Genomic DNA, 19,182 nt, shown 5'->3' with positions numbered 1-19,182 from the left:
CACACACATGAAAAAGAACTTCGGCCGAAAACCGACCACCAAAGAAAAGAAAAAGAAGAGCCTAAAAAGACTTTTAGTCCCGAAAGAAAAGCGTTGGGGCGATTGATAAGAAAACAAAAAGAAAAAAAAAACCCGAGACTCTTCTCTATTTGACAATCACCAAATGCACATGCAAAAGTCTCGTGCAAAACAACACGGGAGAGGAAAAGAAGAATAATCAGGAAATTCCAAATGTCAAAGGACCCAGGCAGAGACGTTTAAACACGTTCATATGGGCCATGCAAAGTAGACAATGAACAACGAGTCAACATGACATATACCTCGGTTTATAGGATCTGCACCTGCATCTGCCTCTGCATCTCCGTCGTCGAGCTTGGTCATACTGTTGAACACGTTCTCTCAAACACACCAGAAGTAACAACACTCATCACGTCCTGCTTCCGTAAACAAGTCTATGCAGCAGCAGCCGTGGCCTGAGCCTCCGGGCTGGCGACCTGGTTGACGTTCACCGCCACATTATCCAGGCCAGTCTTCTCATTCTCGGCAACAGGGGCAGTCGTGGTCTCCACATCTCCATTCACAACAGTCTCGGTGGTCTCCTTGACCGGCTCTGCAGTACCATTGCCGTTGGCCTGGACCGTCTCGGCCTGCTCTGCCTGAGGCTGGACCTTGGCCTCCGGTACAGGGATGGTCTGCCGGCGTTCCTTGCCATCCTCTCTGCCCAGGACCTCGATCCTGTCACCCTTGAACAAGAGGGGACCCTTGATGATCTCCTTCCTCTCCTTGCCCTCTGCTATGGGCTGCTCCAGATTCTGGAGGAGTTCATGGGCCGGCTCGTCCAGGTTGGGCATGTCGCCCCATTGCCAGTCGAGTTCACCGCCGTACTGCTTGGGAATGGAGGTAGGTTCCATGAAAGAGTTAAGGGTGGGCGCCACCTCCGCGGCGGAGAGGATGAAGATCTTCGAGACAGTGACAGGGTCGAACCAGCGCTTGATCCAGCCCCAGACGGTAGGGAAGAAGCTAGGTGCGCCGATAATCTAATTGAAAGTTAGAATGCAGACTCGAAGAGGATATTGCGAAAGTTCGAGTCGCAACTCACGAAAATACGATCCAACGTCTCAGGATAGTGAGCCGTGGCCAAAACACTACCATCCTGCATATGGCCCTTCAAGTTCCAGAACTGCTTCAGCCCGACACCGCTTATATCAACGATATTGGTGGAGGCCACAATAGGAGTCTCGGGGTTAGGCCGGGCCAATGCCGAGCACACCGGCATGACAAAGTTCAGCAGGTGCTCGTACAAAGTAAACAAATGCAGTAGGCGCGCAGGAACGGTCGATGACTTGTGCGTCTCGGGCGTGCCCGTGGTCATGGTATTATGGTAGGCGGCCATCTCCTTGGAGTTCAAGTGGCGGATCTCGAAGACGTAGACGGGGATACCGCGGCGATCGCGACGACCGGTCCATTGCGGATACTATATCAGTTAGAGAAAAAAGTTAGTCCATGGTCTTTTCCAGGTTATATAGACCCAGTAGTAGGAGCACATACCATCCGCCGAGTAGTCTCGTACGAGGCCACGTTGATATTCGCATAAAGCTCTTCGAGGGCATTCTCCTTGCGCCAATCCTCAGTATCCTTGAATTGACCCCACGCCCCCTCAACATCAAACTTCCGCGCTCGCAAGAACCGCCTGCAAAACGCAAAATTAGCACCGCCCCATGCGTAACACACATGGCACTATTCCCCGGTCATACAAACGTACAGCATCGTCGCATCATCGTGGCTGGCCGGCGCGGCCTCAACGCCCTCCGCCGCCTCAACGGCCGGCGTGTAATACTCGCGCTCCGCACAAACATTCTTAAACTCGACAAACTTCTCCTCCTGCTCCGGCGTCAAGTGGTTCAAATGGCCCGCCAGCCACGCCGTGCTCGCGGCCTGAGTCGCCGCTGCGGATGGGTCATTCTTGGACGCTGACTCGGTGCGCGCGAGGTCCTGCTCCGAGGCCTGGCTGTGCTGGGACTTGGTCCGCCAGAGCATTTTTTTTTCGACGATTCTGAATGTCTTTTCTCCGGGACTCCTTTCTCGCTCGGCTCTATGGCGTGTACTGTACAAAAAGGATGGTAGCCCGAAGATCGACGTCAAGATCGGTGGTGGCGGAGATGTCGGGGCGAAAGAAGAGGCGGTCAGCAACAAATCTTCAATTTGCGGAGGGTTCTATCCGCGACAAGACTATGTACTGGACAGAGTATTGTCTATCCCCCTATTCGGTGAGGTAGTAGTCCCGGAAAATTACGACTTCAACAAAAGACTGCATTTAAGGAAATAATACTGATATTGTCGGCCGTGCTACTTGTGTTAAGCTCACCTAAGCTTAAGTAATACCTCGTACTCGTAGCGTAACAAAGAGATACGCTTCAACTCGCAGAAGAGAAGTAAATTTACATACTTTTCGATCTCAGGGATATGTAAAACCAAGTTTAGCTCGACTAAGCAGTCGATTAACCCCTATTTCTACCCCTTAGATGCAGAAAGGGTAGGTAGGTAGTGCCTTATTACTACTTTTAGGAGTACCTTATACTCGGTCCGCGTAGGAATGTGAAACTCTCGCGTAATTACCGAGAGATCAGGCTTTTTCGCGCATTTTGTGAGTTTGATAGCTTTAATAATACGAGATTAGATCTCTTCGTAAGATTTAGGTATAGTACTGGATGGCAGTAGGGGAAATAGAAGAAACTGGGGAGAAATTTTGTTACTCAGTCTTGTTACGGATCGTTCCATGGGTTCTCGGTGGTCCGAGAGGCTGAGACCCGCGCGGCGGGAGCGTATTCCGGTGGCTGAATGGTATAATTTTTTATGAAAAAAGTTAATGAACGAAATAATAGACTTCTCTCGTGGTCCTTTGTATAGAAATGGCCCGCATTCCAAGTCCGTTAGATTTGTCGCTGATTAGATGGCCAAATCGATGAATCTTATCAAACGAAAGTTAATCGACAATTATGCTTCGATCGACACTGTCAGGGCCGCACTCTGCAATACACAAACACCACTCATTCATGTGTAGATACAATCCTCAGTGCATCCAGTAGAACATGGTAAATCCATGAACATCAAGCAATCGATAACATGGCCTATAAGCCCAGCAAACATTTCATGCATATTACAGCACTTGCTATTTTGTGAGGGCCAATCCCTATATTTTATACAGACATCGAAATGCGCCGTAAATCCTCCCGCAAGCTAGATACAAATTATATGGGAAAAGTTTCTTAATCCTCAGTGAGATCACCGTACTCCCACATACCCAGACGACCAGCCTTAGCCTCGGTCTCCAGCTCTCGTAGGCTCTCCAGAGTCTCGGTGGAAGCGCGCTCCCATGCCTTCAGCTTGCGAGGAACCATGGCGAAACCCTCACGCACCACGTCGGCGTTGATGCTCTGGTCCAGGCTCTTGGAGACGGATGGGTCCAGCAGGGTAACGTGCAGGGTGCCGTCGGGCTCGACGTGGTCGACGTTAGCGACCAGCTGGCGGTCAAAGGTCTGGTCGCCCAAGAAAGCGACCGCGTCATCCAGGTAGTCCGCAGAGGTAGGGAACTGCAGAAGTGACAGGACGGCATCGACGGCCTGGGGACGCAGCTTTTGAGCAGAGAATTGGGGCTGGGTGAGAGGGCGCAGGCTCTTCCAGGGCAGAATCTCGGAGTTTCCGAAATCGATATAGACCACCTCGGCCTGCTCCTTCTCGCGGTCATTGCGGCGCACCTTGGCGCGGTACCAGTTGCCATCCTCAGTGAACTGCGCTGCGACCCAATCACCCGCCTTGGGGGCACCGGGCAGTGGGGTGTCATTGGCCTTGTTGATGTGGAAGGCGCGGAAGGCGCTCATCAGCTCGGTAAGCGCGCTAGTGCCAGTGCCGATCTGCTGCAGCTTAAGGCGACCAGTCTCTGGGTCAATGTGGGTGACCATCACATCACGGTAGTCCTTGCGACGAGACGCAGTAGCAGCCTCGCTCTCGTTGCCGGTGCCGTTGGCAACCTCGGACTCCTCAGCCTCAGCCTCAGCCTCCTTGCTGGGGTCCCAGTCGTGCCAGAGACCCTTGCGAGCGTCCTTGGCCCGCTGCTCGGCGGCGAAGTACTCGGTAGCGTGACCAGACTGCTCAGCCGAGTAGGCGTGCACTGTGGCGAAACCCTCTTCCAGTAGGACCTTGGTGAAGTTCTCCTTGTTCACGTATAGACTGCCGATGAAGCCACCCACCTTGTCGATGGTCTCGACGCCAATTTCGACATCACGCTGCATGCAGCGGCGGACGGCCAGCTCGTGGGCCTCCTGGCCAAAGGGCTCGCCAGCGTCATTGGGACCACGGGCAGAGCGAGGGGCACGGATACCGGACAGAACAAGCGTCAACTTGGCGTTTTCACGAGGGACCAGAACAGTGAAGCGAGAGCCGGACTTGACAAAGTCGACAACGGCGGGGATGCGCTTGGAACGTTGCAGAATGCCAACCTCCAACTTGGCCTTTTGAACGCTCTCAGAGTAGTCGGTGTACTGCTTAACCTTGGGCGGCTTGGGGGACCACATTCCGCGGCCGTCCTTCTGGGCCTCAGCCTCAGCCACAAGCAGAGTATCGTAATCGGGGGAACGATCATTGTCATCCATCCGGTGGCGGATCACAGAGGCATAACCAGCCTCAACCAGGGACAGGCCGATGTTGGTGTTGCCCTGTACGACAGTGGCGACCTCGCGCTCCTCATAGCCTTCCGTGGCAGGCTTCTTGCCGTTGACAGTGACCTTGACACCCTTACCGATCACCTTCTTGCGCAAGAACTCCTTGGCATCGTTAGCGAAGGGAGCCTGCTTGGGGTCAGAAGGCTTGGGCTGGCGAATGCTAGTCAGGCTAATCTTCTTCTCCTGGCCGGCCTTGTTTCGAAGGAAGATGGTGTCCGCATTCAAAACACGGCTGACAGTGTAATCAATAGCCGCAGCACCGGTGCCCTTGGGAGCGATGTGGCCGGTGAAGACTCCCTTGCGGGCGTTCTTTGCCGTGAGCTCAGCCTGGCGAAGGAGAGCCATATCTCCACCGAGCATAGTGGAGTGGTGATCTTGGCAGCGAGCCAGACCTTCCTCCAGAAGGAAGCGGGCAATGTTTCCGTTGGGGTGCAGAAGAGTAGCCACCAATTGGCCTTGGGGGGTGACACCCAGCAGAAAGACCTTGACCTTGCGCTGCAGCAGTCGAGACTCGACAAACTGTTGTGCTTCATCACCGAAGGGCTCAGCAGCCTGCTCCTTGCCCTCGGCGGTGGTTCGCTTGGCAGAAGGGGCGCGGACACCAGCAACGGCCACGACGGTCTGGACATGCTCCTGTGGTGAGAGAAGCAGACGCAGCACAACCCGGTCACCGTTGAGAACCTTCTCAACAATACCCTCCAACTGTTCCCCCTTGTGCTTGCTAACCAATTCCTGGCCATTGGCCAGTTCATAGCTCGTCTCAATCAGACCCTGGTTCGAAGAAGCCCAAACACCCTTGCTCTCATCCTGGGCGAGTGACTCCAAAGCCCGCAGCCGGTCCAGCAGCGCGAGAGTTTCTTCGGACTCATCACTTCGCTTGCCAGCCTCCTCGCGGACCTTGGTCCAGCCCTCTTGAACACTGATGTCGGGAAGCTGAGCGTCGAAGCCAGGTAGCTTGATGATACCATACTCGCGCTTGGCACCAGTGGGGATGGAGTAGACGACGTGGAATTGAATGACCTTGCCAACGAGCAATTCACGAAGGAATTCACGGGATTGGAAGGCGTAAGGCTGTGATGAGATGAATGTTAGTTTCCACTAAGTATTATCGGACGCCGTCTCTTGCCTGGAGCACACGACTGCATCACATGAGGGGGGTGACATGGAGGTTCGATAGAGGGGAAGCAAACGCGGCAAACGGAAACATAGAATCGCAATTGAGCTCGGCTCAGTACATACCTCATCACCTTCCCTCCTCAATCGAGGAGCCGAGACATAAGCCAGGGAGAGAATGCGTTCTTGTGTGGGATTGGTGACATGCGACAGCACAATCGTATCGCCCGACAGAACGGACTTAACACGGGCTTCGAAAGGCATGCTGAACAGGAACCGGGGCACCACAACCTCAGAGAAACACACTGAATGGTCGACGGAAGGGAACAGAACCGGAGAGGAAGAACAAAGGAAGACAAAGGGAAGGGGAGATTTGACAGGGGGACAATTGCGGCGAGATGAACAGCTTCGGAGGAGAAACGTGGCCGGTGTTTGTGGGGAAAGCGGTCTGGGCGGAGCTACGAGCTACGGGGCACGGGCCACGCATGGCTCAACCGCAGCAGCCAGGGAGTTATACTTAAGAGGAGAGCGTATGGAGCAGAACAAAGTAGATATTTACAATTGACAATTTGCAAAAAGTAAACGGCATTGGCATTCATTGCATCCTAGCCAGGGACTATCCTGAACTTTTCATCTTCATACACAAGGACTGAAGATGGCGGGGGGATATCAAAACCCAACTACATGAACAGGGGGTTGAGCTAATTTAAGCGGCAATACCAATGACACCTAGAAAATCGAGTCAGTCAAACCATGAACATCGCATATACCACAGAAGATATAGTGTCTCATGGAATGGGATATCAACTTACCGCAGGCAGGGCGGGGACCAGCGTTACCAGTCTTCTTGGACTCCTCGTTGCCACCCTTGCCGAGGTCATCAGTGCCGGCGTGGACGACCAGAGTGCGCTATTCAATGTTAGAGACGATCATGATGTAGATAGGTATACCACAGGGGGAAGAACTTACGCCAAGAACGCTCTCAGCACCAATCAGCTTCACAAGCTTGTCCTGCTTGGAGCCAACGGCGTTACCCTCGGCATCGGTCTTGAAGTTACCCAGGTCACCGACGTGACGCTCCTCATCCTCGGGGCCACCGTGGGTCTTGCCGAAGGGGTTGACTAGAGCATGGCACAAGTAGTGAGTATAAAGAATTTCTCAAGTATGAAGTGAGCAGTGGACATTCTTACAGTGGGGACCGGCAGAGGTGCAGCCGTTGGTGTTGTCACCGAACTGGTGGACGTGGAAACCACGCTGGGCGTTGGCGTCGTGGCCGGTGATGTTCCAGGAGATGGTGGTAGCGGCGCTCTCGTCAGCCTGCTCGAAGGTGACGGTGCCGGAGATCTTGGAGTCTCCGCGGATAACAGCAACTGGGAGAATGCATTAGCGGGGATATGTTCCCATAAGAAATGATGTGTATAAGGCTGGATGATGTGTATTCTAGAAGCTAGGTGCAGAAACAAGGATCGGCTCAAGGCGTGCCCAGACACAACAGCTTGGGGGATCCGAGTATAGCGGGCCGGGCCACCGGACTAGCTGGGCCAGTCCAGCATGGAGCAACGCCACTATAGCTGTAGCTTGGGGAAATAAGGCCGTAGCTAAGCTTCCTCGAGGACGTCAATGTCCACCAGGAACCCTGAGGGACCTTGAAGGACAGTGGAGAGCTGGATTGGACAGGGAGGACAGCCGATAGGTCTGTTGAAGCTCCAAAGGTGCTCAAATGTGCTCACCCAAGGTCCCCCTCGGCCGATCGCAGGATCCCATCCGGAGCCGGGGCAGAGAACTATATGGGACTTTTGGATAGCCCAAGCACCATGAGATGCGACTTACCAGCCTTGACCATTTTGACGGTTATGGGAATCGAAAGGGGTTTGAAATTGGGTATAGAGATGGAAAGAAGGGGGGATTTGTTAAATCTTGGGGAAAAAAAAGAGAAGAGCAGCAGGTGGAGGCGGGAGGGCGAGGAAGAATAATAAGTGGGTGATGTTGACGTGACTTGATAGTAAAGGGAGGGTACGTAAAAGAACAAATACACCGAATTACCAAGCAAAGTACCTCAGGTGGAGAGCTGTTTAGTAGGGGACTCCCGCGGAGATCGGTACCACTGGAAACGTAACGATACGGTGCCCAAACATCCCCCACCTGCCTAAGCGGGCGACGACGGGACGAGGGGAAATGACATAATTGCCGCCCTTTGCCTACCACCTCGGAATGCACCCACGAGCATATAGTGAATACCAGGTGATGTGCACTTGAATCTGGGATATTCTAGGAATTGCCACTGGAAGCATTAATAGATATTCTACTCATATTCAATTGTGCTTCAATATCTCCTTCAAAATACATGATCACTCTGGTGATACCTGTCTTACCAACCCCTCTCCACTCGCTGCGGGGTTCGTTGGGTGCGGGTGAATAAGCCGACCAGCCCAGATTCCCTCAAGCTGGGACCCTCGGAAGACTCGGCCTCGTGAGGACCCGACACCGGAGAAGGTACAAGAGTGCCTGTTTTGTTGGTAGAAAGGTCTCACAGTATATGGTGCTGATAAAACCGTATCTACTACTAGGCGTAAGGGATGTATTACACCCATGACTCGCATTCAATTGAATCAGTTGCAATCAAGACCTTACCAACAATGCACCTGGGGAGAATTGCTTGCAACATACAATTGCAACATACAATTGCGACATGCCAAGTTCCTCATATGATGAATCAAACCTATCCAAATACCTCACTGCCTCCTACCATACATGTACACCGACTAACAAGCAAACATGGAAAACGTAAAAAAGAAAAGAATGTTTTCATCAATTCGTATCTACCGATTCCAAAGCCATTTTGGGTGATCGCCAATTTACAAAACATATCCAAGTGCGACAGTTAAAATAAAAAACAAGAGAGCCAAAAAAAGAAAGAATTTAACATCTCAGCCTTAGTCCAGTCCCGCTGGTGTCCCAATCTAAGCCTGGATCTTAGCCTTGAGCAGACCCTTCAGAGTCTCCGCATCAGCCGCAAACTTGGAGATACCCTCACGCAGCTTCTCAACAGCCATCGCCTCCTCGTTGAGATCGAAGCGGAACGCAGCCTCGTTGGCGAGGTAGTTACGCTTGGGGATGTCCAGGGAGGCAGCAGCGGCAGCGTCGAGCTTCTTGGGGACGGCGGCGGTGGAGTTGTACAGGTCCTCCAGCAGGTTGGGGGAGATGGTCAGGTAGTCGCAGCCGGCCAGCTCGGTGATCTCACCGGTGTTGCGGAAGGAGGCGCCCATGACGATGGTCTTGTAGCCGTGCTTCTTGTAGTAGTTGTAGATGGCCTGGACGGACTTGACGCCGGGGTCCTCCTCGGCGGTGTAGTCGCGCTTGTGAGCGGCCTTGTACCAGTCGAGGATGCGGCCGACGAAGGGGGAGATCAGGAAGGCGCCGGCCTCGGCGGCGGCGATGGCCTGGACCAGGGAGAAGAGGAGGGTCAGGTTGCAGTTGATGCCGTGCTGGGACTGCAGGATGTGCGCGGCCTGGATACCCTCCCAGGTGGAGGCGACCTTGATCAGGACACGGTCCTTGGAGATACCGTTGTCGGCGTACAGCTGGAAAAAAAAAGAAGTGAGTCAGTATTGAAGATCATAGCGGGTAATTCACGTCAGGTTGTTTTTCAGCCATACCTTGATGATGGAGAGGGCCTTGTTGACGGAGCCCTGGGTGTCAAAGGACAGCTTGGCGTCGACCTCGGTGGAGACCTTGCCGGGAATGATCTTGAGGATCTCCTTGCCGAACTCAACGAGGAGACGGTCCAGGGTGGCATCGACCTGCTGGTCGATGGTGCCGCCCTGGGTCTTACCGTAGGCAACGGCAGAGTCGATGAGAGCTGCGTACTCGGGCTTCTTGGAAGCAGCCAGGATCAGGGAGGGGTTGGTGGTGGCATCCTGGGGCTTGTACTTGCCGATAGCTGTGTCAACGTTAGCAAACGCATCTAAATCGTCGCTCGAGAGAGCGGACGCCGCGGGTTTACAGCCTTGTAGGCTTCGTGGCATTGTCAATGGAGGTTACATACTGGCAAAATCACCTGGAAAAGCGCGCGTTAGTCAATTATTCCGCGTCAGCTGAGTGAGGGGTGAGCTTGGGTCTTACCAGAGTCGCAGACGACGGTGGTGCCGGTGGCCTTGAGCTGCTCGAGAGAGGAAGACATTGTGTAGATAGTGTGGGTGGACAGAGATTTCACGAGACAGATGAATATGAATTGCTCAAGAAGAGATCAAGAGAGAGAGATGCAAGGGGGAAGAAAGTGGCGAACAGGAGGTATTTAGAGGAGGGGCGTTGGGACCAGAAAGGCGATACTTGGCGGGCAGGTCAGGGTACATATGGATTGTATAGTACCACCATAGTCAATGTAGGTACCTGGTCTGTGCAGGGGCGGTGGTGGGATGTCCGAGTGGGGCAAAATGACGCTGCAGGAAATCGCCAGCGGACTGGGACTTTGCTGATCGAGTAATTTCCCCCTCCACGGAGATACATACTTCTTCCGCAATGTGGCCAGAGCACGATAATCACCACCACCACTTTCACTTCCCCCCAAACCCTCGATCCATTACCATACTCAATTCCTGTAGTTATTCACAATTGACTATCCCATTCTACACAATTGCTTCTTCACAACTTTTTTCTTCCGCGTGACCAAACCCAGGACTTCTCCCAACTCGGCGCAGTGTGCTCCGGCCCAGCCCAACCGGAGGATGGTCGACCGGCCAACGGCCCACTACTGCACCGAATGTGCAGTACGCTCACCGAGACCCGGTTAAATATCGCCAGTGACTCTGGGGCATTAAGCGCATGAGAGGGTGGGGGGTGCCAGGGGTTAAAGGGTCAAGGGTCAAGGACTCACGGGATCAGATGTGCCGATGCTGATTGCCTGTTGCTTATTCCCGCTATGGATGCATGCTAAACTAACTATATCCAGGCCCCCGGAAAACACGGGGGTGACAGGGTATGTGCGAATCAAAGAAACAGTGAAAGAGGAATAATCAACAAGAAGTTTCAAGAATACACAAAATGCAAAAAAAGGGAATACAATTCCACCTTCTGCCAAATTTAAACGCCAGTCAGTCTCTAAGGTTGTTTTGTACTTTTTTAAGTTGACTTTTGTCTTGGGTTTCCCGTGTAGAAAAAGCAACAGTGGCGCTCCGTTCAATACTAATGGCCACACGGCACGTGGTTTGAAGTGCGAGTATCAGCGCCGTTGGATACAGTTCCACTCGTACTATGGAGAGCAATATTAGCAAGCACGTTTCAGAACTAGCGGGCCCCAAAACAGGGAAGAAGAATACGCACCACTCGACCAGCCTCGTCCCCGGTATATACCACCTGCGGCAGGGCAAGGATACAACTGATGCCGGACTGGATGTTGGCCCCGTTGTCGCGACTGTTGTCGGTATGATGCAGTTGGCGGATGAGCTCCAGCTCGAACCCGCCATTGCGAATCACCTTGCTCCAGATATTCACCACACCCCGGCTGTGGCCGGTTAAAACTAGCTCGCGCTCGAGCCATTCGTTCTGCACCCCTTCGTAGAATACGCAGGATAGCACGTGGTCGTCGGGAGAGTCGCAGACGGGTTGGTCGACGAGTAACTCGCCGTTGAGGGTGTACATGGTGATGCGAGTGCCTCGGCACACAATGATATCCCCAGTAACGTCGTTGATGCGGGCGCACTATAGGTGAACCGGGTCAGTTACTGGCAGGCCAAGAATCAAAACGAGATCAAACTTACATCCACGACCCCGTCTGTTGGCAGCGTCCTCACAAAGTACCGGCGATTCAGATCCCAAAGCATGATATGGCCATCGGTGGACGCGGATAGCAGGGCACTGAATGAACGAGATACGGCAAGCACGGTCACTGGAGCACGGTGGCCAAAGAGCGATCCAATAGGTTGCAAGTCAACCGCTCTCGAGGTCGCAGTGACCGTCCACAAGGAAATGGTGCAATCAGTGCCACAGGTGATCAAGGTCCTTGAGTCAGCGAAACTGGCATGCGAGAGCTGCCCGACATGGAGATGCTCGAAATGACCTAGAAGCTGGAAGATGTTAGTTGATGGCAATCTAGAGTTATTGGAGTTGGAGGAGGGCATACCTTGCGACTGTCCGTCGAATAGAAGCGTACACTTCCATCGAAGAATCCCCATTCCATATAATGATCATAGGCTGGCGGGACGTTAAGTCGAAGTGCAGCAGTGCACAACAATCGATCCTGTTTCATAGACAGGGTCACGACACGTTCCTCGATATCTAGACAAGAGAGGAAAGCGGATTAGTTACGGTAGATATTGGAAATATAGTGATCATTTGACTTACCAAGAAGAGACAAGGGCATCTGGGTTAACGACTCGGCAAGGGTATCCAGCCGGGGCACACGGTACCGCTGATCTTCCCTCGGAGGATGGGTACGTTGGAAAATTTGCCCAGGTGTTTGTCCGAAGTTGTGAATGATACCAATAGTCGCCAACCGCTCCATCGGGTCATCAATGGCGTCCAGATCTTTGGCACCCTTGTATGAAAGATGATGGAATACATTGGCAGCTTCAACTGCAGCCTCGCCCTTTTGCTTGCTCCCAAAGACAAGGTCGATCCAATGATGCAGGTTCTCGGAGACGTAGGGACTCTCAAGGGCTTCTCGATGCTTTTCAATGAATATCTTTGGGTCCCCTCTTCGCCCATGGTGGAAGGTCGACTGAGTCAATCGCAGTATCCATGTTCTGCAGCAGACCAAAGTCGTACTTGTTGGAGTTTACCAGGAATTCGGGGAGGTAGAAGAACTCGGGGATCAACTCTCGAACATCGGTCATATTGCCGCGTGATGCGGACTCCCAGGTCTTTCGAATGGAGTAAAACAGTCGGTCTGCATGGTCAAACGTCCCGCCTTGCAAGAGCAGGTAGGACTTGACAAAGGGCTGCAGGCGGATCAGGTACGAACTGACAATCATCGCAGAGGAATAGTGGGTGCCATAGTGGAACGGCGGAGACTTGTCGTCGCCCATCTCGGCAAAGGCGTTGTAGCGCTCTCGGAAGGCTATCTCCCGATCTGGAGTTTGACAACCCATGGGTTTAGATAGATCACGGAATGTCTTGGGATTTGTCAAGTCAAGCTCCTCGCTGGTATAGTCTGCCAGGACCCATGGGAAAACGGGATACTGGGTCAAGTCGTTGAATGTCCGACCAGCGAGTGTATTGATCAGCATCAGATAGTGGAAGTTTGAAATCTCCCCGCGAACCCATTTCCGCGTGGCCGGGTTTGCTGGCAAGTGCCCAAAGACGCTGGCAAATTTAGAGCCAAGGGATTGCGGTGCATCTTCCTGGCTGCGAAGAGTCTCAAATCTCCAAATATCTTCTGGTCGCGAGTGTCCAGCACTCCCGGTAACTTGTGGGGCTTTATTTCCAAGTTGATTGCACAGGTTGTCTCGCACGGGCGCCGAGAAGAAAGTCAGCAGATAGCTGGTGCCATCTGTGAAGAAGATCTCCAAGGCAACATCACGGAAGAGGAATCGGCGCTTGGAAACACTGACAAGATCGGACCACTTCCAGCTTCGAGTCTCATGTTCTTGTGAACGGCGATCATTCGACTCTCGTCCCGCAATCATTCGCACGTATGGGTCACGTTCGTCGGGAGGGACTTGCCAGACGTTCACGATTTCACCATCGGCGCGCTGGAAGAAGTTGTCGAGGATGTAGATGCAGTCTTTTCCGAGAATCAATAGACCCTCTACGGCCTCCAGACCGATGATCCGGGACATGTTGCATACATTCTGAACCTGGTCGCCTCGATGGAGAGATCGCATGACTCTGCGGTTCTTATCTTCATAGTCTTCAATCTCCAGCTTCGGGTCGTCGATCATTTCGAAGTTTTCCTCTTCATTCCCGCTGCGATCGTCTGAGTTGTCTGCATCGCCACCTTGCTGCCTGGGCTCCACAGCTTCGGGCTCGGCTGTCATCACGGTAGGAGTAGAGGCCACTTCTCCTGCTGAGAGTGCACGCACCCGGGTATCAAGCTTTGGTGCGGGTGGTCCAGACGCCTTCCGCTTAGGTTGATAATCCTGTCGCTCCCCGGAATCATCAGGAACAACTCGCAGCCGCATGCGGCTACGGCCTTCAGTCTGATCGAGCCTGAATTTGCGATCCTTTTCTTCCGCGAGAAGACCACCAGGTCGATGCAGGTCTACCAGGAGATTGGAAAACGCAGACCACATGAAAGCAGAATTATCTTGAAGATCTTGGAGGAATCTCTGAGACTTCAGGAATTCCGATGCCGAGATGTTTGAAATCCAGTGCGGAAGAGTGGCATCGTGCTTTCGAATGACATCCTCGTCGTACTTTTCCAGCTGAGCCCACTGCTTCAGCTTGTCCTTGCGCTTGCTAATCCTGTTCTTGGCAGAGTCTTCACTCTTCACGTTTTCCTCCTGAACGAAAGACTCCCACTGCCGAGACAGGATGCCAAAGAAGAGCGCATCGAGGTCATCTCGTTGATCATCAATCCACTGCAAGAATGCGTCATCATCCAATCCTGCAAGAGCGTCGAAGCCTTCGGCGAGTCGGCGCTGGAGACTGGCAGGCCCGTGGCCTAGAAGAATGGTCACTTCATCGGGCTTTTGTACTAAGATGATTCGCCAGAGACTAGCAGCTGTCAGGCGAATGTCCTTTTCGGTGCTGATGAGCTTGGTGTACAGAAGATAGCAGAGGAGCTGGAGGTGCTTGGACTGTGTCTCCGCGGCAGCGAGAAGCACGACCTGCCAGTAATTCAGGCGCTTCAGGACAGGCAAAGTCTCGGAGTCATCTGCCTCTGACAACTTGAACAGAACGATCTTGTATAGCGTTGAATGCAGGGTGGACACAGCTTGGGTGCATAGACGAATGCTCTTCAGATGGGAGATGTCGGGGCGTTGCAGATACTCCAGGATCACGCCGAGGTATTCGAGGCTCGTAACTGCCCCATTGATAAACCACCCTTCGTAGACAGCCTCTGTCAGATGCGTGGCAAAACGCGCCAGATTGGTCAAGGTGCGAGGTTCATGCAGAAGCCGCGGTTGGGATGCGGGAACTTCCTTTAATCTGGTCATGAGGGAATCGAAGATCCACGAATTGAAGTAGGCCTGATGTTCGAGGAAACCGGGAGGAGTTTTCTGATACAATCCCAAGCCGGAGAAATCTTTTCGCTCTAAGAGCTGATCCTCGAAGACGTCAATCGTGAGGGCAGTAATAGCCTTGACAAGCGGATGACCCGTAGTTGCGCCCTCCCCTGAGAAAGTGAGGTTTACGACACGCCGAATCCGTGCCGTAGATGGTTGATGCTTCATTTTGTCTGAGGAGACGATGATAAAAGAGGACTTGCGTTGCAGAGATTCCGTGCTCTCTTCAGGGCTCTCGGTAGAGTCAATCATGCTTGATTGCAAGGCTGTTGAGGTATTGCCACGACTAGAGTGAGGTCGCAGAACCAGATTGCTGTCATCAAAGCTAAGGCCGTTGTATCGAGAGTTCATTTCAGTAGTTGGACTGATAGAATCCACGCCCACGACGGTGGGATAGAGAATGGCGAGCAGCTCCTGGACGAAGGTGGAGTGGATTGTAAAGTCCTGAAAGGTGGGTGATCGGGACGAAAGCCCTTTCAGAAAGTCGACAACCGACGACATAAGAGAAAAGTTATGCGCTGACCGGTCAGCTGCAGCAATATCTAGTGAAAGATAAAAGAGTTAGCCACAGAATTCGACCAAACTCATGTCGAAGTTTCGGAAACATACTATTCAAGCTATGCAATGACATCCGAGGCTTTGTTGAAATGGTCTCAGGTTTCAACGTGGATTGATCGCTTGTCTCACTTGCAAGAACAGAGCTCCTAAGTCCGCTCTTGAGCATACCCATAATAACTGGAAGCATTTCTGGAAAGGCGATTTGTAGATCCCCATCTGCCAGAAACATACAAATGAGTCTTGGCGCATCAAATGGTTGGTCAAGGTCCTTAAGGGCGATGTCCTGTCCAAAAAGAATGGAGAAGCAGGCGGGCCACAGAGCAGGGATGTTCCACCATCTTTTCAGGTGGTACTCGAGCACAGTATATCCTCCATTCTTGTCAGAGAATTTCTTACTGTAGCTACTTCCGTGGATGACCAGTAGTCGAGCCAAAATTTTGACTGCATGTACAACGACTTCCGGCTCGTCCTCGCAGGAAAGATATAGAAGCCACTGTGTTATGTTGTCAGCATAAGTGCATACATGCGATATTCTAAGACGAACCTTGTTTGTGACCGCCTTCGCGAACTTTCTTAGTGGTATCGGATCCAAGACATTACAGAGGATTGAAGAATAAAGCCGCAACATCTCTATGCCCAATGTGGCACTGGGTACGTGCTGGCTGGTGTCCGACTTTGAGGAGGGTGGTCGAGACGAGCTTGGGGCGAAACGGATACTCTTCTTCTTTTGGAGGGCAGTAAGTGGTTTCGGTCGATGGAGATTATACGTTATAGACAAGGCGAAAGAGCGAAGGAGATCGGGCGAGAGATTACTCTCCAGCAGAGCCCGGAAGGAGGCCATGCATGGCCCAACAGTCTCTTTGGTCAATTCGTCTCCTTTCAGAGTTTCGAGCAATTTCTTATTGACACCTGTTATCATTAGCAATGGCACTTCGCCATACATTGGTGGGATGGGATGGGACATACGCATGCGACCAAAGCGTCTGGCATTGAACCGACGGTAGTTACTGTCGGACACAAAGGTACAGAATTGCGAGTAATACAAGTCTTGCACCGGCGATTCTCCATAACACCAGATGTCCATATCGACGAGCAAGACCCGATAGGCCAATGGATTAGAGATGATGGAATGATTGGGTTTTATGAAGTCGTATCCCACAAACGCAAGTGTCAAGCGCAGAAGCTCAAGCATCAATGTGTTGAGCTCGTCATCCTTGGTGCTAATAGCCGTGGATCTACCTGCGGTTGGGCCGTTGCCAAGCTGGAACCCGAACTTCTCGCGCAGAAGAATTGCCAAGATACCGTAGCCATTTTCTCGTTCCATGGCTTCGCTATTTCTCCAGTTGTCCTGCACAGCTTCGTAGAGCGCCTCCACAGCCAGGCGAAGAGTCTCTGCGGTATTGGCAGCTTGGATCAGGCTAAGATGGACTGCGGCACAGCCGCCCAGGCACCAGCTCGCGTCATCCAATGACCAAGGAACTGCAACAACAGGATCTCCAGTCAGGACACCCACACCTTGCGGTTGCGTCAATCCGTCATTAATGGCTGGAGTACCTCCATTCACTGCGACTGCATTGCCTCCGGCCTTTGTCAGCTGTTGCAAGCTCTTGGCCGCCTGTCGCGAAAGGCACTTGATCAGCTGCGACTCATCCACATTGTTGCTATCGTCATCATCCAAAACTGCAACCGGGGACAAATTGATCAAGATTGAGCCCTCGCGAATCAGCATGCTGGCTCGCCTTCTAATAGCTGTAACAATGTCCGACTCCTCCTCTTTCCCGGGATGTAGATGTTCATTCCGCAAGTTGAGCGTGGCAGAGGCTTTGTACGTCTGGAAAGATCCCAGACAATCCTGGAAATTTCCAAAGTAACGAGGACCAAGATTGTAGAAGACCGCCACCAGGTCATCGCTGTATGCCTCGTCAAAGAGCATCCCGTTTGCAAGAGACCAGCGGGATGTCGACACGCCTTTACCAAGGCGCATAGCAAGATCTTGTGGGGTTCCAAAGAACGCCTGAATGCGGGGTGAACGGTGAGGATGATTGCTGGTTGGTACAGAGGGATATTCGATCTTCAACTGCTCCACGAACTCGCCATCGATGAAAAGTGAGGCACGTGAAGACGATGCAAGCTTTGGCTTTCTATGAATAATACAGATATGATACCAGCGGTTGGCTTCGAAAGTCGTTGACTTGAACCGGACACTGGGACGTGGCCCTCGAATTGATGTTTGAAGAATGAACTTGCGGGTGTCTTTCTCCACATACGCCAAAACGAAACAGGTCTGACTCGCGTCGAAGGCGCCGAATATGGTAGTATGCGTGTTAAGATCAAAGTCATCGAAGCGCACCCAGGCGGCCAGTGTATACCCAGCGGAGGCAGTAGGTGGGAATGGTCGGCCTAGTGTAGCGAACTCAACAGAGGAGAAGCCATGTGTAGAGAGGTCAAACTGTATTGAGGGGGGTTCTTTGGAGTACTTGAGAGCGGACAACAGAAACCCAAGGACTCGAGGGTTATCATGAGCACGACGGTATAAAGCAACGGCATCTTCCAGACTATTCATGCCTTGAACGCTGAGGTACCGGGCCAGGTCCTGATAGAGCTCTTTTTCGGTGTCGGACCGGCCGTCATCGAACAGGAGGGGTAGGATAGAGGTGAGCATCCCAGTAGCATGCAAAGCCACGACGTTCTTTCGGGATTGCGTAGCCAATTGACTCAGGCAAGCCGGAAGAGCTAGACGGAGAACTTCGTTTCCTGGTAAAGCAGAGTGTGTCACCCAAACACGGACCAACGGTCCCAAAAGTTCAGGTACCTCGACCGTCTCGGCAGATCCCATATACTTGTTGACAGCATCCCGGACGTCCCTGGGTGATGCGGAGGTGTTGTTCTGTGGGAATTTCGCACTCAAAGCTACGAATATCCCCGCAACGGTCTCCTGGCAGAGAGCCGCGGCCAGGATGGCACCGTACAGCTGCTGAGCATCGCATTCGGTCTGAGTTATCTTTCCAACCAAGACCGTCAAGCTCCGCTCCAACGCCGCAGTCCCGCCGCGAGCAATCCTCCGCGCAAAGTAGCGCTTGTTGGCAAAATGGTCCTTCAAACCCTCGGCCAGCGCTCCCAAGACATCTTTGTAGATCCCAATCACGCTTTTTCGGTCCTCTTTGGACAATATGGTGGTATCATAAAGCTCGGCGAGCTGGTCCGCAAGGTCCAGCAGGGCCTGGAACCCCGCCAGCTGACGGAATGCATCCTTCACTGCCCGTGGGTGTGCATCGTCAATAAACGTATGGCGGAGACGTAGTAGAGGTTCGGTGGCCGCTAGTGCCTGCGCAATGGCAAGTGGTTTCTCGGCTGCAAGTGTCTTGAGCTGGTCAACGGTGGGCGTCAGCTCCTCCGCTAGTCGCTCTGTCGATCCGGAGGGGGAGGCAGCGAGGAGGGGCGGCGGAGCCATAGCCGAATCTTATCCACGACCGGACCGATGGCGTGTGACCACCAGAGACCGTGAATGCGCGATTGGCGTGTCGAGGCAGGTGGTCTGCATTGGTATGTGCGGATGGGATGTTTAGCGGGTCCGGATGAGCCACTGCAGAGATGCCTTCCGAGGGGGAGACGTGGACGCAATGGGAGTC

The 19,182-nt window shown here is 52.8% G+C and overlaps 5 protein-coding genes across 5 annotated transcripts; all 5 read right to left on the bottom strand.

Moving 5' to 3' along the window:
- Positions 1 to 452: 452 nt before the first annotated feature.
- On the bottom strand, positions 453 to 2,037 carry N7458_002965 (SEC14 family lipid-binding protein; the record flags this gene model as incomplete). Its single annotated transcript, XM_056906348.1, has 4 exons — positions 453 to 1,037; positions 1,100 to 1,474; positions 1,549 to 1,690; positions 1,763 to 2,037. 4 exons carry the CDS (start codon positions 2,035 to 2,037, stop codon positions 453 to 455), a joined length of 1,377 nt encoding a protein of 458 aa, XP_056770455.1.
- A 1,229-nt stretch (positions 2,038 to 3,266) lies between these two features.
- N7458_002964 (putative transcription factor (Snd1/p100)) lies at positions 3,267 to 6,095 on the bottom strand (the record flags this gene model as incomplete). The annotated part of the gene is made up of 2 exons (XM_056906347.1): positions 3,267 to 5,789; positions 5,958 to 6,095. 2 exons carry the CDS (start codon positions 6,093 to 6,095, stop codon positions 3,267 to 3,269), a joined length of 2,661 nt encoding a protein of 886 aa, XP_056770454.1.
- A 442-nt stretch (positions 6,096 to 6,537) lies between these two features.
- Positions 6,538 to 7,674, bottom strand: sod1 (superoxide dismutase SOD1; the record flags this gene model as incomplete). The annotated part of the gene is made up of 5 exons (XM_056906346.1): positions 6,538 to 6,560; positions 6,644 to 6,740; positions 6,801 to 6,952; positions 7,022 to 7,201; positions 7,662 to 7,674. 5 exons carry the CDS (start codon positions 7,672 to 7,674, stop codon positions 6,538 to 6,540), a joined length of 465 nt encoding a protein of 154 aa, XP_056770453.1.
- Positions 7,675 to 8,791: 1,117 nt separating this feature from the next.
- On the bottom strand, positions 8,792 to 10,011 carry N7458_002962 (sedoheptulose-7-phosphate:D-glyceraldehyde-3-phosphate transaldolase TAL1; the record flags this gene model as incomplete). The annotated part of the gene is made up of 4 exons (XM_056906345.1): positions 8,792 to 9,412; positions 9,488 to 9,771; positions 9,877 to 9,888; positions 9,954 to 10,011. 4 exons carry the CDS (start codon positions 10,009 to 10,011, stop codon positions 8,792 to 8,794), a joined length of 975 nt encoding a protein of 324 aa, XP_056770452.1.
- A 1,038-nt stretch (positions 10,012 to 11,049) lies between these two features.
- Positions 11,050 to 19,004, bottom strand: N7458_002961 (Beige/BEACH domain protein; the record flags this gene model as incomplete). The annotated part of the gene is made up of 9 exons (XM_056906344.1): positions 11,050 to 11,079; positions 11,151 to 11,528; positions 11,588 to 11,893; positions 11,950 to 12,104; positions 12,171 to 12,546; positions 12,608 to 15,537; positions 15,605 to 16,046; positions 16,098 to 16,462; positions 16,520 to 19,004. The coding sequence occupies 9 exons, from the start codon at positions 19,002 to 19,004 to the stop codon at positions 11,050 to 11,052; spliced, it is 7,467 nt and encodes a 2,488-aa protein (XP_056770451.1).
- Between the last annotated feature and the right edge of the window lie 178 nt (positions 19,005 to 19,182).

Source organism: Penicillium daleae (assembly GCF_028827525.1).
Source record: "Penicillium daleae strain IBT 16125 chromosome Unknown utg000002l_segment0_segment0, whole genome shotgun sequence".
NCBI classification, from domain to species: Eukaryota; Fungi; Ascomycota; class Eurotiomycetes; order Eurotiales; family Aspergillaceae; genus Penicillium; species Penicillium daleae.
This window is presented reverse-complemented; position numbering and strand designations above follow the sequence as displayed.